This window comes from Aspergillus clavatus, genomic scaffold (genome assembly GCF_000002715.2).
Source record: "Aspergillus clavatus NRRL 1 1099423829736 genomic scaffold, whole genome shotgun sequence".
NCBI classification, from domain to species: domain Eukaryota; kingdom Fungi; phylum Ascomycota; class Eurotiomycetes; order Eurotiales; family Aspergillaceae; genus Aspergillus; species Aspergillus clavatus.
In genome coordinates, this window is record NW_001517111.1 from 419,046 (window position 1) to 441,377 (window position 22,332).

At 51.1% G+C, this 22,332-nt stretch overlaps 6 protein-coding genes across 6 annotated transcripts, besides 23 other annotated features; 2 read left to right on the forward strand and 4 right to left on the reverse strand.

Annotated features, from left to right (window-relative positions):
* Positions 1–315: 315 nt before the first annotated feature.
* Positions 316–351: a microsatellite.
* Positions 318–350: a microsatellite.
* Positions 352–553: 202 nt separating the features above from the next.
* Positions 554–575: a microsatellite.
* A 619-nt stretch (positions 576–1,194) lies between these two features.
* Positions 1,195–1,218: a microsatellite.
* Positions 1,219–3,334: 2,116 nt separating this feature from the next.
* Positions 3,335–3,354: a microsatellite.
* Positions 3,355–3,495: 141 nt separating this feature from the next.
* Positions 3,496–3,518: a microsatellite.
* Positions 3,519–3,665: 147 nt separating this feature from the next.
* Positions 3,666–3,696: a microsatellite.
* Positions 3,666–3,697: a microsatellite.
* Positions 3,698–4,017: 320 nt separating this feature from the next.
* Positions 4,018–4,038: a microsatellite.
* Positions 4,039–5,375: 1,337 nt separating this feature from the next.
* ACLA_058420 (beta-N-acetylhexosaminidase) lies at positions 5,376–7,184 on the reverse strand (the record flags this gene model as incomplete). Its single annotated transcript, XM_001276609.1, has 1 exon — positions 5,376–7,184. One exon carries the CDS (start codon positions 7,182–7,184, stop codon positions 5,376–5,378), a length of 1,809 nt encoding a protein of 602 aa, XP_001276610.1.
* Positions 7,185–7,380: 196 nt separating this feature from the next.
* Positions 7,381–7,451: a microsatellite.
* Positions 7,452–8,788: 1,337 nt separating this feature from the next.
* On the reverse strand, positions 8,789–9,480 carry ACLA_058430 (DUF4396 domain-containing protein; the record flags this gene model as incomplete). The annotated part of the gene is made up of 2 exons (XM_001276610.1): positions 8,789–9,081; positions 9,162–9,480. 2 exons carry the CDS (start codon positions 9,478–9,480, stop codon positions 8,789–8,791), a joined length of 612 nt encoding a protein of 203 aa, XP_001276611.1.
* A 137-nt stretch (positions 9,481–9,617) lies between these two features.
* Positions 9,618–9,642: a microsatellite.
* Positions 9,618–9,643: a microsatellite.
* A 356-nt stretch (positions 9,644–9,999) lies between these two features.
* Positions 10,000–10,027: a microsatellite.
* Positions 10,000–10,028: a microsatellite.
* Positions 10,029–10,063: 35 nt separating this feature from the next.
* On the reverse strand, positions 10,064–11,014 carry ACLA_058440 (dihydrodipicolinate synthase family protein; the record flags this gene model as incomplete). Its single annotated transcript, XM_001276611.1, has 1 exon — positions 10,064–11,014. The coding sequence occupies one exon, from the start codon at positions 11,012–11,014 to the stop codon at positions 10,064–10,066; it is 951 nt and encodes a 316-aa protein (XP_001276612.1).
* Positions 11,015–11,818: 804 nt separating this feature from the next.
* Positions 11,819–11,847: a microsatellite.
* Positions 11,819–11,848: a microsatellite.
* A 12-nt stretch (positions 11,849–11,860) lies between these two features.
* Positions 11,861–11,884: a microsatellite.
* A 352-nt stretch (positions 11,885–12,236) lies between these two features.
* Positions 12,237–12,270: a microsatellite.
* A 177-nt stretch (positions 12,271–12,447) lies between these two features.
* Positions 12,448–12,490: a microsatellite.
* Positions 12,448–12,491: a microsatellite.
* A 19-nt stretch (positions 12,492–12,510) lies between these two features.
* On the forward strand, positions 12,511–14,481 carry ACLA_058450 (acetyltransferase SAS4-like domain-containing protein; the record flags this gene model as incomplete). The annotated part of the gene is made up of 1 exon (XM_001276612.1): positions 12,511–14,481. One exon carries the CDS (start codon positions 12,511–12,513, stop codon positions 14,479–14,481), a length of 1,971 nt encoding a protein of 656 aa, XP_001276613.1.
* A 600-nt stretch (positions 14,482–15,081) lies between these two features.
* Positions 15,082–15,103: a microsatellite.
* Positions 15,104–15,138: 35 nt separating this feature from the next.
* Positions 15,139–16,905, reverse strand: ACLA_058460 (neutral amino acid permease; the record flags this gene model as incomplete). The annotated part of the gene is made up of 6 exons (XM_001276613.1): positions 15,139–15,630; positions 15,701–15,915; positions 15,973–16,113; positions 16,168–16,499; positions 16,559–16,645; positions 16,718–16,905. 6 exons carry the CDS (start codon positions 16,903–16,905, stop codon positions 15,139–15,141), a joined length of 1,455 nt encoding a protein of 484 aa, XP_001276614.1.
* A 187-nt stretch (positions 16,906–17,092) lies between these two features.
* Positions 17,093–17,124: a microsatellite.
* Positions 17,125–20,543: 3,419 nt separating this feature from the next.
* ACLA_058470 (putative MFS transporter) lies at positions 20,544–22,064 on the forward strand (the record flags this gene model as incomplete). Its single annotated transcript, XM_001276614.1, has 5 exons — positions 20,544–20,694; positions 20,751–21,365; positions 21,434–21,670; positions 21,735–21,818; positions 21,895–22,064. The coding sequence occupies 5 exons, from the start codon at positions 20,544–20,546 to the stop codon at positions 22,062–22,064; spliced, it is 1,257 nt and encodes a 418-aa protein (XP_001276615.1).
* Positions 20,785–20,816: a microsatellite.
* Positions 22,065–22,332: the final 268 nt, after the last annotated feature.

The window sequence follows — 22,332 nt, forward strand, 5'->3', positions numbered from 1 at the left end:
AGGCTCCCAGTATCAATGGTCAAAAACAAGTGCTCACTCAGACTAGTAGGCAGTACCTCACAGGATCTAACAGAGAGACCCATCGGGCATCCATCCATGGGATTACCGTCTGATGATCTTGTTGTCTCCCGCAGAGGAAACCTTTTCCAGCATAAGATCGTCAAACACTTACGGAGTAGGCCAAATGTCTCACCCAGTCACCAGTCACCCTTATCCTGTCCGTCCCGACCGCGACGGAGAAAACCATTACCTTGGGTCCCCATCTGGAGCTCCAGTTTTTTTATTGGGGGGGAAGGAAGAGGTGGGGAGAAAGGATTTTTTGTCTTTTTCTTTTTCTTTTTCTTTTTTTTTGTTCTATGGCCAGTGGAGCTTCCCATCTTCCCATGTGATGTATCAGTATCACCATCCCCTCGCCGCAGAGAAACCTCACCAGTAGCAGCGCATCGACGATGAGTACGGGACTATCTACGGGGGAGTCGGGGGGCTATTGGACCAGTTCGAAGTGGAGACTGGAGAGGGTTTTCCCGAGTGACTAGTACAGAAGTAGATGTTGAAGAAAAGAAAAGAAAAGAAAAAAGCTGCGCGGGCTCCATGATCCATGAATCCATCGGCATCGTCGTGCCCATAATTCTGGGAGATGTTGGGAAATTGGAAACTTCTCGATTCCTCTCCGTGCCGAAATCTGAGACTTGACGAACCCTTCGCGCAGAGTGGAACGAATGGTGAGGAATTGCTTTCGTGCTGATCATCGATGATCGTCTCGTTCCATCTTGGAACAAGCCTCCATCTTACAATGGGGGTTATTGGTACGGGGGGACGGGATTACAGTTTCCATGGTTCTGTCTGCTCTGGTATCGCGGGTGTGTAAATACCAGGGCTCTAGAGATGGTAATGGGAAGGTAATGATGATACACAGCTGTCAGTTACCAACTTACCAACTTACTGATTTACCACATTTCGTCACCTTGACGGAGTGGAAGTGGCTTGGCTGTGCTGTGGGCCTTAGTCATCTCATCCCACCATAAACAAGTGGCTGTGCTATCACTGCTGTGGCCTGTGGGACAGAATGACTATCTATCTACTTAACTAGTTACTACGGAGTACGTTGTTACTAGATAGATAGATAGTCATTACATTGTTGTTGGTGTTTTTTTTTTTTCCGCAATTTAGAGTCTTTGGCTACGTAGTATTTACTAGTAGTAAGGATAGTAGTAAGGATGTCCTAGACCACATGGTCCCTATCGTACATGTATCGTATCTAGGGCATAGCCGCATAGACTAGATAATCGTGGCACCGGCAGGGCAGTGGAATCTGATCTGGCACTGGGGCAGAGTGGGCACATGACAACTCTCTCTCTGAGTCTCTGTCTCTCGCTAACTCCGAGATCTTGTTGGTTGGCTAAGCCGCTAGCCTCCGCAGGCCGATATCCTGGGCTCTGGGCAGGACACATGGAGATGGGATTTGGCGGCGGTGTCACCGAAGAGAGGGGGGAAAAAAGAAAGGGAAAAAAAAAGGGGACTTTTAGTGTATCGAGGGTGTGGGTGTGGGTGTGTGTTTCTTCTTCTTCTTCTGCTCAAGTTTCTGGCTAGTCGATACTCGATAGTAGGACTCCCTGTCCCTGCCACTCACTGGTTCATTAGGCTTGTCAACTTACTGTGTAGGAGCTGCTGCTCCTCTCCTCTAGTGCTCGACAGATCTGCGGCCCTGTGCGTTCCGCCGTCATTGTGAAGTTGATTTCGGCAACCCCGATCGCTGGTGCTGCAACTAGCTTCCTTGGGAGGACTTGGGGGGGGGGTTTTTTTTCCACTATTGATTGTTAATATCCTTAACAAGCTGGGAGAGAGATTACGGGAGCATTCTGGAAATATGCTGATTCATGAGTTGGTATCAATCTAATTATTATTAATCCTCTGTGCTTAGGAATAATAGGATTAGATATGACCTGACAGTCAGACATCTCCATGATTCCAAATCATGGTGTCGAGCCGAGCCGTGGCCGGAAACGGGAAAAGCCATGGATAGGATGATGATAATGATACTCCATAATCATAGTTAATGCTAATGACTCCAATCCTCCGTGCGAGACTACAATTCAATAGTCTCCTGGGATTCATCACGTAGGGCAGACTGATCGTCGTCCTGTCCCGTGGAGGGATCTCGATGGGTCTGTGGCTCGTATCATAAACAGACATCATATGAATGATGAATGAATGAATGACCATACAGTATCTGGTATCTCCTCTCAACAATATCATCCTCCTGTTATTTTGTTCTGACAGCACCCTCCTTTTGATCGTCGAGTTGATAATTGCTATCATTATTGATCTTGACGACGGGAGTGATTGATTTCCATCCATCCCGGCTCTCTACCCCCCCTCCCCCCTCCTCCGTATGCCTAATCTATTCAGACCACGAGGCAGACATACGTATTACTTCAAGAGCTCATCTCGGAAAATTGTAGCGAGCGCATAACAGCCCATCAAGAGACACAGACTCTCTTCGATGCCCCTTCGCTTTTGGCCGGGGAGATATCGAGCCTATCAGGCGGCATTCAAGCACGTTGAGTTGAGCAATATCTGACCCTGCATGTGGGATATTTTTTTTCCCCCTCCCCTCTTTATTCATTCTATCTCTATCCTCTGTTGTTTTGTTTTTTGTTCTCCAGGTCGTACGGTAAGACGCATGTGAAGTCGGGATGGAATGCATCAATCAGGGTTGGGGGGAGGGTTGAGTTGGGACGCTTTTCGGGCACGTACCTATAATATCTTGGGACTTGAATCTTGCCCGTCCTTTTCCTCCGTACCAAGCACAGACTTCACCGTTCTTTTACCCCAGAAGCTTGTCCGTCTCCATGATAAGAGTCGGTCACTGGGACCGCTGAGGATGATTACTTTTTGTGATTTGATTTGTTTTGTTTCGTCTGGTGATGGAACAGGAGATATGCCCGTGTCTGTGTCTGCAGGTGAGAGAAGGCCTGTGAGGCGCCACTGTATCTATCTATCCTGTGCCGTGGTGAGTGAGTGCATGTGGCTGAGTTTGCTTCTGGAGGAATGGGAGAGATATCAATCAGTTCTCGAGATACTTACTCCTTCGAACGGGGTACGCCCGATACGAGGATTTGATCAGACTGAAGATGTCAGTGACTACCTTAGGTACCTAACTATCCAAGGGGTACTGCATCAACACCACCACCGTCCGAACCAGTTGAATCGATTAGAAATGCAATTCTTGACAAACGAGAAACTGTTGGAAACTGCCTCGTGACTGATTGATCCTTGCGCTTCTGTTTGTGGCTCCCTGTCGTGTAACAGTTTTATTTGTAGACTCGAGACGTTTTTTTTTTTTTTTTTTTTCCCTTCACCACTCTCAACTACTCCGTATCAAATGTCGAATGTACCTTGATAACCCCCATGAGTTGAAGGAGAAAGGTATTGTCTGTCTCTCCTGGTAATACCCATTATCACCATATCAATTCCCGAAAACAAAGGGTTTCGCATCATCATCATCATCATCATCACTAACATCCCAACCAGTCATCCACATGGATTTAACGGATTTACTCGCGGCATGTCAGATCAATCCCCGATATCCCGAGGACATCCTCTACGATTCGACGACGCTCATCTCCGTGCAACAACACCCCAGAAAGAAAACAAACCAAACCAAAAACAAAAATAAAAATAAAAATAAAAATAACAAAGCAGGGAACAAGCGCGCCAGTCAGCCCTATTCCACGCATCGATAATCATCCAGCACGATTTGCTGACTTACTATTACTTGGTCCAGCAACACATCCACACACACAATATTTCCCAGGACGAATCATCCAGCCGTCAGCACTGATTGCTTGGTTGATGAGAAACCCCCAGGAAAATTGAGCCACGTTTTTTACTTCGGACACTCCGGAAGACCTAGACCCAAACCCAGACCCAGCGGCCAGGATCAGGATGTACGAAGTAAAGCAAATGAACGTCCATCCATGTTAGTTTCAGGGATGTCGATCGAGCAAAGAGGGGAAAAAAAAAAAAAAAAAAAAACGGGTACCATCGCACACTCCGTATCTAGTACCTGAGGCTAGAAGTCCTGGAAGACTGGAATCCCTGCTGCGACGGACGGCCAAGTTCAAGTCCAAGTCGCTTCAGCCTCATCCTGCCCGCCGTTGGAATCGGACTTGTCCTAGCTCTTCATGTTCTACTCAGTGCTCTGGCCTCTCCATCTCAGATAGACTATCGGCGAGTACTCACACCATTCCCATTCCACGGGGGAAGCATCACAACCCTCCCTACCAATCTACACCCACCGGAGGGAAAACCAACCCTTCCCCCCCCCCCCCCTCTCCCTCCAATCTCCAGCACTCCAGTGAGTAGGTAAAGAGTAAGTACCAATCCTCCATGCAAGGAGCATACACGGCATCCACCAACAGACCAATAACCATCCCCATCGCACTCCTCACCCACCCAACCTGGAACCCACCATATTAGGGGCCGCAGAAACAGATCGAGCCAATGACCTATCTGAGCCAGTGGGGGGGCTGTCAGCTTCTCTGGCTCAGGGGGAGTAGTAGGTTTTCATCGTCTCCTGGAGCCTGGGGGGAGTCCAATCACTTGGATTCCTGCTATTGTTCATGTTCTTGTGCATATTAGGGCGTGCAGGAGTAGTGCGGACGGGGGAGATCCTTCTGCTGGGGGGCTTCCCTAGTGTGTGGGAGGCTCTATCAGTATCTGCTGACTTTGTAGATGGAGGTTGAGGGTTAATTTCTTCTTTCTAGAAAAGAAAGAGGTTGATGGAAACTGGAAAGAGGGGGGAAATGCTTTGCTGGTTCTTTGGGGTTCTGATTTGACGGTCAATAAACCGTTTTCGGAGGAAAGGGGAGAGTTTGTCTCTCGGAATGTAGTTGTGTGTTGTTCGTAGTATGTCGCGGTGTTGACAGAAGAGATGGTCCAACACTGCCAGTTGAGTCAGAGGTCGAGAGAGACGTCCAGCTTCCGAGAGCCTTCTTCATAATTTATGCTATATCTGGTTTGATGTTTGCGTACTAATATTTGCTTTGATAGTGGCGATAGACTGATGCAGATAAATGAATCCATGTTGCTTTTGTTTGACCTCGTCGTTCCGTCAATATATCCTGCGATAAAAGCTGTGATAGATAAAGACCCCCGAGCACAGGAATTGATGCCACAACAGCCCAATATCAAGGCTATGAGCAGACCGCTTGGATTGTGGTAAAATCGATATTCTCTTGATTGGATATGATAGACTAGACTAGACTCACTAATATAACAAGGCAGTAATAGCAATCCACGGTATAGACGTGTCTCAAAATATATACATACATCATCATACCGCTAACGGAAAGAAGAGTTGAGGCAGGACCTCACTGGATGGCATTCTGGTTGCGTTCCAGGTCACACGCATGCGGATGCTGGAGACAGTACTTGGGCATGAGCGGAGCGGCCTCGACGCCGTTCGCCACCAGGTACTCTCTGAAGTTCAAGATGCGCTGGGTCATGAGAGTCGTGCGCTTCTTGCCGTTTTCATCGCGATTGCCGGACCAGGACAGCTCCGCCAGAGCCGCGGCGCGAGGCCAGAACTTGGTCGAGATGACCGTATCGTCGACTTGCTCGGCCCACAAGGGCGCGGTCACTCCGATAACGTGCTTGGCTTCGGCGTCGGTCAAGTTTTGCGTGAAGTCGTAGTTGTAGATGCGCTGCCACGACTTGTAAGGACCGCACCAGGAGCCTCCATTGCCGCCGAAGTTGAAGTTGGGAGTGTTGGGATCCGGGTTGACCATCACGTTGTATCGGGGATCGTTGGAGACGAAGCCGCCATAGCCACAGTCCAGGTAGAAGAAATCGGAGGACGATACGATAACATCGTAGCCTTTGGATGTTAGTTGCTTGATATATTCGAGGCCGTTGTTCCAGCTCTGCATCACAATGTCCTTCGGCACGTCGTGGGCATGCTCGGTGGACGTGACGACATCCTCCCACATGATGAGACGGCGCTTTTCGCTGACCTCGCGGAACATGGGGACTGCGCGGTCAATCCAGTACTGCAGCAGATCATTGTTGGTGCGCGAAGGGTCCTCTGCAAACCACTCCCGCACGTGGCTGCTGAAGTTGTAACAGTTGGGCTGGATCTCATCCGCTCCGACGTGGAACCAATTGTCCGTGAAGATGCTCGAGAGCTCATTGTATACGTTCTTGACAACCTCGTATGTCCCTTCATAGATGATGTCCAGCTGGCCCGGGTTAGGCTCAACCGCAGTGTGGAATGCCCAGTCGTCGTTCGACCACCACGAGTCGGTGCACGTCACCATCTCCGGATCGACCTGCTGCCAACCAGATGCCGAATGGCTCGGCATGTCAACTTCGGGGATAACGCGAATGGCTCGAGCACGGGCATACGCAATAACGCGCCGAAGGTCAGCGTGCGAGTAAATCTCCCGCTTTGAGTACGCATCTTTGGTCATCTGCGGGTAGGCATCGATATGGATCGGCCACGATTGCGTGTCATCCAGATGCCAGTGCAGGACATTCAGTTTCGACAGCGCCATGCCGTCCAGCTGCTCCAAGATCTTCCGCACGGAGATGAAGTTTCGAGCGGAATCAATCATGATGCCGCGATACGGGTAGAGAGGCGCATCCTGGATACGGACGGGCTGCTCGATGAGCAAGCCTCCGCGTCCGTCCGAGATAATAATCTGCTGCAGAGTGGTGAAGGCATGCAGAGCTCCCCAGACGGTTTTGGCAGTGATCCTAATGCTATCCGAGCCGTCTACCACATCCAAAGTGTACGACTCGTCCACGCCGTGCTGGAGATCCGCTTTGTGATCCTCGACCTGGACATCGACAAACCGCAGCGAAGACGGGCGGCCGCGTTTGCTCTTCCCGGACGATGAAGGCGCCTCCGTGGGGAAAGGCTCGAAGGAGGAAATAGGAGCTTCAGTCGCAGCAGGAACCCATTTCAGCGTGACGATGGACCCCCAGGCACGGTTCCATCCCTGGGAAATTGTGAAATCATGGCCATCGCGACCGGTACGCAGACTCAACTGCCCAGCGACGTACTGTGGGCCTGACGAGCCCCATGTGATCTTGCGAGGAGCAGGCAGGGGATTAACACTGACCGCGGTGACGGACGAGGCGACCGTCAAGACCACGACGCAGATGCTGGAGATGAGCATGATGAGGATTACCGACCACGCGACACAGGCATCGGAGACGTGTCTCCGGATGAGTTTCTGGAGGGAATCCGTTTTGGCGAAAAGAACAACCGAAAGAGACGAATGAATGGGGGTTTAAATAGTCCTGCAGGGTGCTGAATGCTGCGCAGCGTGAGGATCAATCAATAATGGAGATGCAGATGCGCATCTCCTGCATTCCATCCATCCCATCCATTCCTCTCTCCTCCTTCCATCATTTCCATCCAACCAACAATGCGTCGATCAATCAAAAATCAAAAGAAAATGGGAAGCTACAGGCCAAGGTCAGTCAAAGCCCCAATCTCATTTGACAAATCCCTTCGGTACTGATTCCTTTCCTCCTGTCAGTTGCTATTGTGGCTGGTCGATGCTTCAGAATCTGGGGGCTGGACTGTGGACTCATCCTCATCAACCACTCTCATTTGTCTCTTCTCGGCCTAATCAAGAGAATCAACAATAAACAACAGAGTATACCCCCCAAATGACAGAGACCTCTCCGTCTCCGAGATCCAAGAATGCTTCTGTTTCATCGCCAGTCACAAAGGTTACATGCGTTTGTCCTCCACACTGCAACATGGATGGTCCTTCATTTCATTGATTCTTTTCTGTTTTTCTCTTGCAGGGTTGGTATCCGGAACGAAACGCTGATTTGATTAATGTATACCACGCGATCTGGTCAGTGCAGACTTGACAGCTTCGTTTCTCAGAATGACACCTTGCCACAGCTCGCATCTACAGATTACGGTCGGTCACCCCGCATAATTCGATGATCAAGTGGACATTGGACAATATCGCGAAGTGGAGAAACTAGGTTGATAACAATGCGACCACGGAGAGGAGAGCGTCTGGGATATTGCATCTGCGATTCTGTTACTGTGACATCGCTTAACCTTAAGAGATGCTCAGGATATGATCTTTGTGTCTGTGTGATCGCCAATACTGGTCTCTTGATACTGCAGAAATTGCAGTCTGGCGCCACCCTCATTACTTAACAGTCAACACTAATGCTGCATGGTCTGGGATGTGGGGATTTAATCATTTCTCCAAGATGATATCTTTTACATCGTTAACTATGACTACAACCCTGGTTCTTGTCCCGAGATGCCATGACTTTTGATGCAACGCCCTCGTGGAGATATACATCGTATTCTCACACAGTAGGTTGCTTTTCCTTCATTTGCATCTTTGTCGGACCTGGTATCCCTCGCGATATTGGGACTACCTCGGGACTGTCTTTGTCATGCCATTTGAGCAATAGCCATCTCTCGCACCTCCTGGGAGACGGATCAACTTCATGACTAAAACTCCACGACCGAATAGATAGGAAGAAGAATGCCTAAAGTGCTAGGAAGAGTTTGGGACAGTGGATCGACGAGAACTAGCCATTACCATACTTCCCGCAAACAGGCTGCGCGATCAGATTCGCAATCTCTCTGTCGCTACGTCCTCAAGGTTTCGACACGGACATAAGGAGACCAAATTTGTAGGGGATTTCGAGGGGAGACTACCATTGCCGCAGAATATAAACACAGCGCAATATCATACAATCTATACTACTATACAGAACTCAACTCCACTCTATACCATCAATGACAGCTCTTCCCATGCTTGACCAAGCGCCAATAATTATACGGCATAGGTGCCAGAAACCCAGCCCCCATCGACACCAGCGCAGCAGCCCAGAATCGCGGGTCGTCCAGCACAACCACACCGCCAGTGAGATGGAAATCAACCAGATTCTGCACCGTCTCCATGGCCACCATCGAAACGAGACTCATCCCAGTGGCTGTCCGGAACGCCATGCCCCAGGGCAATCCATCCTTGCCCAGCCGCAGCAGAATCGTCTCCAGTAGAATCGAGGTGGTGATTCCACTCGCCACTGATTCACATTAGCATGGCCTCGATAACACCTTCCACGTCTTGTCATGCTCATTTCTGGACACACAAGGGGAAACATACTGGATACACCCATAATCGCACCCATCCCCCAGTCCCCATAGAGACTCTGCAACACCCACAGCGCCGAAAAGTCGCCGAGCGTGCATCCCACCAGACACCGGAGTGTGTTGACTGTCGCGCGCTTCCAGCCCTCTCGCGAAGACCAGAACGAGGCTGTCAGCACAGATTTCTCGCTAGCGTTGCCTTTCTGTTGCGCGGTCTTCGAGCAACATTGGGATTGAGACTGGGACGGTGAGGCGTAGTATCGACAACTCGAAGGTATGCTGTAGAGCAGCGTGAGTGGTCGGCGGGCGACATGGAACGGACGGACGCGGAGCATGGCTGTCCGATAATCTATATTCGCATTTATTGATATACTTGTAGAGTTTCTGGGGGTCGCTGATCTGATCTTTAGTGACGGGGATATGGGAGTCTAGTTAAGTATTTGTAGTTGGGGCTTGCAGGCTGAAGAAGACTAAAAAAAAAAAAAAAAAAAAAAAAAACGCGAAAACCGCGCAATTACATTGGAAGTCGATGACTGTGATAGTCGGGTCAAGGAGGATTGATTTATTGGGAAGGATTTGGACTTGATTGGTTGGGACTTTGTGACACATTCATTCATTCTTAGGTCGGATAGTCATCGTACCTTAGGTAGTAGCCTTGGTCCATCTGGAAATGTAAATTCCTCAAGAGTCTTAAAATGAATGAAGTTCTAATTTTTTCTGAGACGGGAGGGAGATTCATTGGGGTTTGTTGGTGTAGTGGTGGGTTTACTTGGTCGGCGGACGTGGGATTAATTCCATTATTGAAAGGATTATTGGAAGTTAAGAAAGTCCGATCATATTATTTTTTTTAAATAATATATATATATATATATATATATATATACGATATCAAAACCAAATACTCCCCCTCCAGAACACTCAAGCTGAAACCTCCAGACTCCGCTCCACCTCCATACTCTCCTGGAACGCCTCTTTCAGGGCCGCGGCCTCCTCCGGCGAGGGCGCGACACACGGCCTTCGCGGCAGCGCACCGTACCCGCGATACGACTGCAGGGCGCTCTTAACGGCAACAAAGCCACCCTTGATGGCCAGCCAGTCAGCGCGGGCGACGACGGCCTGCAGCTTCTGCGCCTCGTCGAGCTTCCCGCAGCGGTAGAGGTCCATGAGACGCACGCAGGCGCGCGGGATGAGGTTGGCGGTGCCGCCGATGATGCCGGCGCCGCCGGCGACGAGGGTCTGGAGGGTGAAGTCGACGGAGCCGCCGAAGGTGAGGAAGTTGGGTTTTGCCTGGGCGGCGATGCGGGCGAGCTTGCCCGTGTTGCCGCAGGTGAGCTTGACGCCGACGATGTTGGGGTGTTTTGCGAGGGCGAGGATGTCGTCGGAGGAGAGGTCGAGGCCGGCGGCGGCGCCGGGGAAGTTGTAGATGAGCACGGGGATCGGGGAGGCGGAGGCGACGTCGCGGAAGTAGTTGAGCAGCGACTCGGGACTCACGAGGGATTTGTAGTAGCTCGGGGGCAGGACGAGGACGTAGTCGCCGCCGGCGGCGGCGGCGTCCGTGCAGAGCTGGATGGTTTCGCGCGTGGAGGGGGCGCCGCAGCCGACGATGACGGGCGTGGCGGGGGCGTCTGCGGCATCGAGGGCGCGGCGGGTCGCGGCCGTGATGAGCTTGCGTTCCTCGCGGTCGAGGTGGACGGCTTCGCCGTTGCTGCCTTGCACGACGAGGCCAGCGACACCGGCGTTGGCGAGGTAGGTCGCGTGCTTCTCGACGGTGGGGATGTCGACTTCCTCGTCATCCGTGTAGAAGGCGACGGTTGGGACGTAGATGCCGGGGACGAGGGGGCGATTCCTTGGTGATCCGTTTGTCGCCATTGCGTCTTGTGGTTTATGATCTAGTGTCTGGTGCTAGGGGTTTTTCTATTTGGCTGGGGTTTGTTTAGGAAGCGTTTTGGTTCAGGCACGCGAACCAGGTAGGGAGATCCGGTCGATCAGCTTTGGGGGGAATGGATATATAAAGGAACCGGGAGGAAGAAGGAGACGAAGGAGAATATAAGAGAGGAGAGCCGGTGGGACGTCTGCCATGGTTGCTGGAATGTGGTCCAGAAATGCCAATGCAAAAAGAGGGGAAAGTTGAGTTCATGCGATGATGAAGCCGAAGTGCATAATGAGAACTAGGTAGTTATCTGACGATCCGAGTGGGAAACAAAAACCCCCACGTTGCGACCCCACAGAATGACCGTTGGGCCGGCGAGATGCAGAAGGTGAAGCTGTACAGACCACAGATCGAGTATGTACAGAATTGTGAGGGTCACATTGACCGTGAGTGCCCCGGTTGTCTGCCCTCCATACAGTACATGACTCTCTTATTATTGATGCATTGCAACATGAACACAGAGACGGAGTGCAACACTGTCCCTGCAACTGAACATTTCATTAGTTTCATACTGATCTACCATCTACCAAGTATGGAGGAGGCAAAAACCCCCACGTTGTCCTCCATCCGGGGTTTCTACGCCCGAGTCCTTTTTCAGGCTATATTGTCGTGCAGTGGGGGAAATCCTCTATCTACAACTCCACATTCATGATCGGGGAGAATTCCGATCTGACCTGTTTTTCTCTTCTCGCGAGTTGCGACTGGGAGAATTTGAGAATTCGCGTGAGAGCCTTGAGGAGCTGTCTCTCTCTCTCTCTCTCTCTCTCTCTCTCGCTGTGGTGGAGGGACTCGGACTCGGACTCGGACTCGATTCGAAGTCTGTGTGTTGTGCGTTGGACGATCATCTGATGCTGTTGATATGAAATGAATCATCAGTCGATAGACCGTGCTTAACCTTTATTTCCTGCATGAATCAACACTAGTAGTAGTAGAAGCCTGTGTTGTTGCTGAACTTGCTGGCTTCATCTTCTTCTTCTCTATAGCGAGATGCTCCTTCAACCGCATTGGCATGGTAATCTCCTTACAGGTACTTACAGCCCAGACACCACCAAAAAGACAACTGTTCCTTCTCCCAGCCCAGAATAATTGTATTGTCCATACCGCATCCCTGTAATTAAAGAAAGAAAAAAAATGAACGCGACGGCAAAGACAGAAGTCGAAAAGAAGCAGAAGCAGAAGAAGAGGAAGAATAAGACGGAAAGGGAAGATATCAATCAATTGACAAGCACGATAATATGGCTTGAACAGAAGAAAGAAAGAAACAATAAACTTCCATTGAGCATGCTCCTCCTATTATTATACACGTTCCTGTCACTCTCACTCTCACCTTCCCTCCTCTCCCCCTCCTGGAGGGCCATCCCCGTCCTTCAGGCCTCCTCTTCCTTTCCCTCTTCCTCCTCCTCCTCCTCTTCCTCCACTGAAATAGAAAATCATCATGGCGGTTCGATCGAGGTCATCGCTACGCTTCGCCGTGCGACGGGATGATCATGGTGCTGGTCATCATGACGACGATCGCGATGACTTTGACGATGCGCGGCTCTCTTCGCCTCCTGCAAAGCGGCCTCGGCTTCAGCAGCAGCCGTCGTCTCGTCGTCGCAAAAGCTCTCCTGATCTGCTCAATACCACCATTGAGAATCCCAATCATTCTTCCTCCAAAACTCCCCAATTCGTGCGACACGCCACCCACTCTCCGCTCCCTCCGTCGCGCTCCTCTACGCGCCGCCCGTTACCTCTCTCCGCTGTCGGCGACCGTGCTTCCTCCTCGGCCTCCTCCGCCTCAGTATCCTCCTCCTCGTCAGCTTCCTCCGCTCGTGTGCTTCCTGTCGGCACCCCATGCACTACAGGACAAACCAATGACCGACATCACACGCCGCTCTCCACTTCAGCTGCGCTATACATGCGTGGTGGCGGTCGCGAATCGCCCGATCCCTTAGATACCATCTCTCCCGCTCCGGCCACCAAGATCATTCCACCTCGCAGAGCTCCCACCACATCTACTCCCAATTCGACCACGCGTTCGACTCGTCATTCTACCCGTTCACAACCTCATCCCTCTTCGGACGGCGCATCGGAGAACCTCCCCGCACGGTCGCACAGTCGCTCGTCGCGGAAAGCTACAACTGTCAACCATGCAAGCGAATCGCAACCGCTACCACAAGTGCAGTCACCGTCACAGTCGCAATTACAACCGCAATCGCAATCGCAGCCTAATGGAGAACACCCTACTGCCAGTCCAGCTGCGCCGGAGCAGCGACGGTCGCTCCGGTCAAACGATACCGGCTTACGAGCGCGAAGCGAACTCGCGCCGTACTTCTGGAACTATGAGCAAATTTTGAGCCTCGAGCCACCCAAGACGACGGAGCTTCTCACCGAAAACACATCGATCAAGTTGATTGATGATCTATCCAAACCTCTTGCGGCCCTCATACCACCGCTCGAGCCAGAATCACCGTTTGGAAATCCTCTCTTGCAGCTGCATGAGTGCGAGAAGATCACCCTGCCGAAACCAGACCCAGCGTCTGGACCGACCACAGCAACCGCCGATCTCGTCGACGAGGATCCCCTCGATGAAGGACATTATTTCCGCGCTCATCGGAGGATGGAGAGGCAGGAGAAACAGCTCCGTAACATCGAAAGAGAGCGCGCCCAGCACGAAAAACTGCAACTGGAGCGTTTGCTGGACGAACTCAAGGGTCACGACTGGCCCCGCGTAATGGGCCTCACGGGCATCGCCGACCCGGAGAAGAAGCTCTACGAACCCAAACGCGACTATTTCATCAAGGAGATCTCCTCCCTCATTAAGAAATTCCAGATCTGGAAAGAAGAAGAGAAGCGCCGGAAGCTCGAAAAGGAGAAGTCCTCGGCCCACGCGGAGTCCACACCCCCCGCTGCCGCTACCTCCCAACCTCCGCGTCGCAAGCGCCTCTCCGAAGCACTCGATGAGCCCACCGCCAACGGTGCCGGCCACGGTGTCCCGGGCTCAGACGACCCAGACCCCAGCGACGTCGATGCCTGGGCCGCCCACCAACTCCAGCAAGAAGCCCGCTCCGCCACCGGCGGAAAGCGGTCCAAATCATCAACAGACGGCCCCCGGCGCCGCAAATCATCCGGCAACAAGCCAGCGATCTCTACCTCTGCTCCTCCTGCCCATCCTACCCCGGCTCCCGCACAAATACCCACCCCGCCTCCGCCAGACCAACCCTTCACCTCGTTCTTCGCGAAGCCGCACCTACGCGAGGCCGCGCTAGGCCCGCACCGCAAGGGCCACGTGCGCATGGCCTTCGGCCACCCGCTTCCCAAACTCGAGGAGCGCGAGTTCCAGCCTCCAGTAGACATATTAACGCCGGAGGCGATCGATGCCTGTCGACGGAAACGAAGGCGGATGAGGCGGGAGAGTCGGGGGTGATCTTTCTGTCTCCATTTTTTTTTTCGTTTCCTCTCTTCAATCCAATAGGTTTGGTTGTGCTGCGGGCTATACTAATTCTTCTGGACCTGGTTCGTATTTATTTGTTTGACCGGTTTCGAGTCGATCTTTTTTTTTTTTCTAGGTCTGGTGTTGTGGGGGGGGAGTATCCAATTTGTGAATTGGGGTATGGGCATAGCTGGGCATAGCATAGCACGCATAGCATCATATAGGGACTAGGGAGTAGCATTCTGAGCGTTCGGGTTGTCCATGTCCAAATCATATGTATATCAATCACAACCATATCCTATCCTTTCCATTCTTCCTTACATGTTTCATCTTCCTTTGGGGGGGGAAGAAATCGATATCATGGATTTCGAGAATCATATAGTAAACAAAGAGGTATCATGTCTATATCCAGCACCAGCCCACGTATATGCAAGGGAGTTCAGTCGATCACTAGGACCACCCAAACCCCTCCATCCCAGATCTATATACAAGAATATAAAATATAATGATATATTAAAAAAAAGAAGAAGAAAAAAGAAAAAAGAAATCCAAACGCCAATGCCATGTTGTTGAAGTTTTAGAAGCCGGGCTTCCAAAAAAAAAAAAAAAAAAAAAATATGAGCCAGAGGATTTGAGTGGAGGGAAATCGGACTAGGCGTTGTTCGCGCACGAGAAGCTCGTGCTGCTGGGATCATCGTGGATCTGCTTGCCGGAGACGTACAGGCCCAGGCCGCAGAGGATGAGGCAGATGGCGATGCAGAACAGGTTGACGAGCGTGAGGAGGATCTTGCGTGGGGACGAGAAGTAGCGGCCGCGGTTGAGGTAGAGCCAGAAGATGCCGCTGAGGCCGTAGGTGAACCAGGAGGCGAAGAGGGCGGTCTTTGGAAGGAGGATGTTAGTGGGTGGAGGTTGCAGGAGCAAGGGGAGGGGTGTGGTGTGACTTACGATGAGACTCAGCAGGTTGCTGAAGACGGGGATCGCCTCGGCGATGACCCAGGCGATGATCCAGAGGGAGAGGGCGATGGCGACCCAGGAGCTGACGGCGACCCAGTCGCGTTTGTGCATGCGGTCTGTGCCGGCGAAGATGCGAACGTAGACGTATTTGAAGGCGATGTGCCCGTTAATCACGCCCGCGATGATGATCTGGGTCAAAGCTTGTCAGTTTTGAAGTCCCACCTCTGGAGATGAAGGTGATGTGGGATTGGAGGCTTACCGTTGGCAAGGCCATGCCGTAGGCGACCTTGGAGACGATAGGGCTCGCGGAGCCCAGTGCTGGAGACGAGACATCGGCACCACCGTAGACGTAGATGACGGTGGCGGCGATGGTGTAGAGGGAGATGTCGACGGCTTGCAGCAATCCCAAAGCCTTGGGGTAGTCGCGTGGGTCTTTCAGTTCGGCCATGATGCCGAAGAAAGCGGCATGTCCGGCTGCTACGGTTAGCTGGGTTTTCAAGGCATTTATTTTTTCACGGCGGAAGTGCTTACAGAAAGCAAAAACGATGTTGGTAACGGCGGCGAAGCCGTGGACCAGATCAGTGTCGACAGTCGCCATGACCTTCTTGCCGGGGTGCTGGATGCCCACGCCGATCATGCAGATGAAGACGGCAGACATGATGCTGGTGAAAGCTAAATTCAGAGTCAGCGGTCAGGCCAGAACGATGAGACATCGTTGCTACTTACAAACAATGGAGAGCCAGGACATCTTGGCCAGGGTCCGGGGCAGAGACAAAATGAAAGAGGCCACCATGCCCACCACACCAAAGACAATCGAGCAGGTACCATGATCGGTGATCTTGTTCATGGCAATGGTGAAGGTGAGGAGATGGCTTGCCATGACGAAGATCAGGAACAGAATCTGGCCAGTTCCCATGATCTCTCGGCCCACTCTTCCCATCAACACCTCACCCGCATCAGCCATGTTGGTGACATGAGGATACCGCCATTTGAACTGTCCGATCACGTATCCTGTGTAGGTAGCCACGATGCCGAGACAGACCAAGACAATGAGCGAGCTAAAGGCTCTGTTAGTCAATTGACCAAATTGGCTGAGGCGTTGGGGCGATCAACATACGGAACCAAGCCCAGTACAGCCACAGCAGCTGGCAGTGACAGAACGCCTAAAGAAACGGTCTCTGCAACCATGAGCAGACCGCATTGCCTAGAGTGCCCATGTCAGATCAGACAAACCCTCCAATTGGACCACCAGATGCAGTATCAATGCATGACATACCACCACTTCAGAACCTTGTACTTGACTTCCGCGTCCGTCTCGTCACCAAAGGCATCCTGCCTGTAGGTAGGTGTATCGTAGTTCTTCTCGTCGTCCGCAAGAGATGTATCGTCACCCACCACGACCTTTTCCTGAAAGTTCTCCATGTCTTCAAAAGCCGGAGGGGCGTCGGTTATGTGAGGACTCATGATGTTGTTGAAAGTCTGGAGGCAAGCAACCGAATTGATGATAAAGCTGGCGATTAAAGTAAAGAAAAAAGGCAACGCAGAGCAATTCGACTCCGGTGACGAGGCCCAAAGAACGACCTGCACACTGACCCCTGTTGAAGGGTATTATTCGAGAGTATAAAGACACGCAGAACACACAGGAAAAGCAGAGGAGGAGGAGGAGGAGGAGGGGGAGGAAGAAGGAAGAAAGACGAGATGTAGCCTAGACTGGGCTGTATAAGCTTTTTTCCCTTTGAAATTTCGTTCCTCTGGTCGCTAGCGTGCTCCAATCATGCTAGATGTCTGAGTCTGACTCTTATTCTGACTCTGATGGAAACCGCCGAGTCGCCCTGTTCCATGACCATCATCGAACTGTCCGCCACCGGCGACGATCGCGTGGTTACGGTGGATCACGAAAAAATTCCACTTTAGCTGGGTAGAACGAATCATGGATTCCAACGTAACAAAAACTGATCGCAAATGGGGAGCGTCAGAGCCAAGCGACCGCAAAAAAGAACCCGTTGTGGACCTGGGGAAGAAGAAAAATGGAACACGAGGCAATTTGACAGTCCGATGTCGGTCGCCATGAGAGATGCAGCTGTTGCGGTATTTTGCAACAGCAGAACTGGGCCCTTTTGAAAAGCAATTTGGCATGGGAATCTGGTAACAGAACGGGTGGATAAGGAGAATGAGGATGCATTTAGCCAGGAATTAAGAATTGCACTTGAGGAAACGCTGCAAGATCGACCGATCTAGGGAATTCTTGTTCGCAGTTAAGCCTCTTCCGGTGACGCCTCATTCTGTCCATCGAGGAGCCAAGGTGGGTGATGGTACTGCATCATTGCAAGTGTGGGAAGCAAGAGATACAGATCTTATAGATACAGCTCGTCTCGATGATTTGAATCGATTATCGAGGTTCTTGATGGAGTGCAACTGAGTGGTCATCGACCGGATCGTTGAAGCTGGATTGCTGCGGATGTATAATTACATAACCGTCATCTTTATGTTCGAGTGCAGATCTGCCGCCAACGCTAATCATGCTTTTCTTCAACGTGTGCTTACTCCATACATAGTCCATAGTGAAAATTATTCTCAAGATGATTATTCAATACTAAATCCTCTTCTGGAGTCCAACAGTCTAGTTGTTTCCAGTGCCGGAATTTCTCATCAGACATCCTCAATTGTTCGTAACTTCTTCGCAGTCTGGATGCTTCTCTCTCAATCCAAGTGCACATCGTCATCCATCTTAATTCTCAAACTGACGGGATCATCCTCGCTTGTCTGCATCTGGCTAAGCGCAGTACTTTAAATCCATCGGCCGTGCATAATTCTATTTTATCCATTCTTATTCCTGTGATCACACCAATCACGATGGTCATATTCCTAAGTGGCCTATATTCCATTTCAACCAATAATGATAACCTTCATCACTTACAACTGGAAGGTTACATCGAGCTCCAGGCTAGTCAAAAGCCAAAAGCCAAGGGACTGCGGATAAAAGTAAGATATCGAATGTCAATACTCAATAGTTCGATATTCAAGCTGTCATCGTCGACCGAAAGGAGCCGGGTACCGAAGGATATCTCATGGTAACTTTATTCCGAGGAGCACTTGCTGGATGATGAGCAGCAGTCTAGGGAAATGAATACCGGACAAGAATGGAAAGGCATTGACTTGGCAGGACTTGATAGCTTCCTTCTGAGCCAATGGCTGCTCAATCGGGTGATTTACGCGATCTGGGCATTAGGTATCTACCTAGATACCTAGGCAGCGTTGGATGGTGCGATTCCTTGCTTGATATCAGCAGAAGGAGCATACGGACTGCGGATATCAAAATCCGAATCTACATTACCGAACCACCAAGTAATTCATTTGACACGTAGTTTAATGCTTTGGGCCGATAGATCTTGATGTCAACCCTCGACCCTGAACCCCAGATTCTAGCTCCCCAGTTAATCTCTATACTCCAGACTTGACACATCACCATTGTCTCTGTTTCCTGGCCCCTCCCTCGGATTCTCTATGTGGTTCCACAGTCTCCAGGTTATGTCGAGATGAATTCTGGAGAAATAACCGTCTTGAGCCGTGCAAGTGGAGATATATGTCCAAGATCCGGTCTTGAGTCGAGCAGTCGGCGGGCACGAGCCCTTTCTGGATCAACTGGAGCTCGGGAATACTTCAATCCTGCTGCAGCCATACGACTACGGCACTCGGCAATGCGAATCGTATGGAGGACTCAACCGTCTCATCCCGGAACCTGGGGTCTGGAGTCTGGAGATCCCCCAGAGTGGAGTCTCGCCCAAACCCCAGTCGGTTGTTCACGGCTTCCGACGGCTCAATGATGATCAATCGTGCATCTTCGGCAGGACTATCCATTTCCAGTTGAGAGCATCAGATTCCAAGCCACTGCTCACGGCGACATCCGAATTGGATCAGACTGCTCGTAGCGAAATCGGCGTTGAGCTGGCTCTTATGACCATCATAAGGCCTGGTTGTAGGCATCTTCAAATTGGTCACTCCCCAAGTCTGTCTGTGAAGCCATAAAACCAGTTCAATCCTTGACCTTGATTGCCTTCCGATTGAGTTCTTCTGAAAGGTCTTCAGTTGGGTCCTTTTGTTCCCGTGGACACCTTTGCACATAGTCGACTCCAGATTGCTGAAACTTGATTACTCACCTGTAACCTAATTTGGTCAAAGACAGGCTTTTCCGCATAAATGGCTAAGGCGTCATTCAGTGCCATGGCTAGACTTGCATCAATTCGATAGCAATTGACGGATCATTCACAGATAATATGTTTCTGCAGCCTCACTTTTTCCCCGACACTTCTGTCCATGCTGGAGTCCCAACCAGCTTTGCAAGCAGGATGTATCAACAAATCTGCCAAAAAAAATCTTGCAGGCATTGAATAGATTCAATGGCTTGGTATCTGCATGATCAGCGACAATTTGCTCGGTTTCCCCATATCTGTGTTGTACTCTGACAGTGAACGACGACGGGGTCCAACCCTGCCAACCCTTCCCACCAACAACAAATGCCATGGATCAAGAATCCGCCCTGCAGGAAGTGCGTATGATCCATCAGAAGCTGTGCTGTAATAATATGTGTCTTCAGTTCCGGCATTGAGAGGGAATGATGCATCAACACGTTGCTGCATGACCCCCACAGATCCAAGCGTTTTTGCGGGGTGGTTTTTTTTTTTTTTTTCGCTTTACTCAGTCAAGTTCTCAATGGAACCCTCGTGACTGCCAACTGCATTGATTGCAATTTGCATTGGATCATCTGGATTTGATTCAGATATAATGTGTACGTGAATGGTCAGGCAATACGATATACATAAGACCGAACTCACGTTCAGACCCCGAGGAAATGGGTTCTCGAGGATAGCGTGTACACGAAAGAGCATCGGCCTCGCTCCGACTTAGCTGGCCTAGGCGGTATAGCCGCGATAGGCTACCAGTATTACTACTAGTCATTGTGATTTGTGACTCCAGTCAGAGGGGTACGAGAAGTGACGGTCACTCAATCCTGCATATATAGTCACCAATTGAACCAGCATGGGGGGGCCTTTTGAGTTCTTTGACGATGCCACCCCAGGCGAGGAGAATCCGTAGACGAGACTATGGATACATTGAATCAGATTGACACCGGCTCACAGGATGTCGAGGAACAAAGCCCAAAGGATACTTCCTTTTTCGCTCCGAAGGATGCTCGCGAAGTTGTCGGCAGGGTGGTCAGTACCAATTATGCGATCCTGATGGCTGGATTGAACGGTATGTTGTCCCCCGCGACATTGGCAGGAGTAAACTGCGGGCTGATCGATATCCAGATGCTGCAACTGGTGTCCTCATCCCTTATATCCAGCCTGCGTACAATATCGGCCTGCTACAAGTATCCATGGTCTACTTGGTCAATTTCGCCGGATGGCTCGTCGCCTCTTTCGCCAACATCCACGTCTGCTCGAGACTGGGAACCGGCGGGACCTTAGTCCTTGGAGCCACAATCCAGAGCTTCGGGTATGCGCTCATGTTCTGGAGGCCTCCTTGGGGTTTGTTCATGGCCGCTTTCTTCTTCACTGGCATGGGGGTCGCCTTCCAGGATGCACAGGCGAATACCTTCACCATCACCGTCAATAATCCCCATCGATGGCTCGGGATTCTCCATGCTGTCTACGGTGTGGGCACCATCATCGCCCCGCTGATCGCCAATACCATTGCATCCCACACGCCCTACTGGTACTATTACTATCTCGCGACTCTAGCCATGGGCGTGATCAACGTTGTCCTCCTGGCGTGGACATTCCGCAAGGGTCTGTTCCAACCAAATATCTCGAACGCCAAAGACACGGCCAGCGCCGAGATGAAAGCCACGCTCACCAATAAGTTTGTGTGGATCTTCAACGGGTTCTTCTTCCTCTATGTCGGTGCTGAGGTTGCTTCGGGGGGTACGTCGGCTGCCCATTCGCATTATCTTCCGTTATTCCTCAACAGAAGCTAACCATCCATCCCACAGGCTGGCTGGTCCAGTTTCTCGTCTCCGTGCGACACGGTGATCCCAAAAAGGTGGGTTACGTCGCCTCGGGGTTCTGGTCCGGCTTTACGCTCGGACGAGTCCTTCTCGCGGACATCACGCACAAATTTGGTGAGCGACGGATGGTATTCATCTACATTGCGCTGGCCATAGCGTTGCAGGTCATGTTCTGGGTGATCCCCAACATCATCGCGAATGCAATCACTGTCTGTTTCTTGGGTATGTATTCCCTCGTTCATGCATGTGAAGCAGTGGCATCAGGCACGGGTTCTAACACCCACAGGCTTCTTCATCGGGCCGTTCTACCCCGTCGGCCTCTATGTTCTGACAAAGGTCGTTCCTCAAGAACTCCATATCGGCGCCCTAGGTATGTCAGGTCCTGCTTCCGGGGTCGTGAATTTTTTTTTTTTTTTTTGTCTTGCTAATGCGTGCACTTCGGCTAGGCTTTACCGCAAGCTTGGGACAGGCTGGGTCTGCGGCGTTTCCGTTCATGACGGGGGCTATCGCGTCCAAGGCAGGGGTTCAAGTCATGCAGCCCATCATGGTGGGGTTGCTGATCGGTATTGGAATATTCTGGGCGTTAATCCCGAGACCGATGACGGCCAAGACATGAGGTACGACTCGGGAGGGTAGGAGGATGGGCATGAACGGTGTTGGGACACCATGCATCATGAGCACCGAAAAGGGTTCGACTAGTAATAAGATATAATACCAAGTGAGAGAACGTAGAGGATGCGGGGTGCGAAGGAAGGCAAAGCCTCTGTTTGTATACTTTGTACGACCTAGTTTGTCTTATGACTAGACTGGGCTGAACCGGTGTTCGGATCGGCAGCGAAGCAGGACGAGGGATTCGTCATCTAAAAGTTGTGCTGAAATTATAC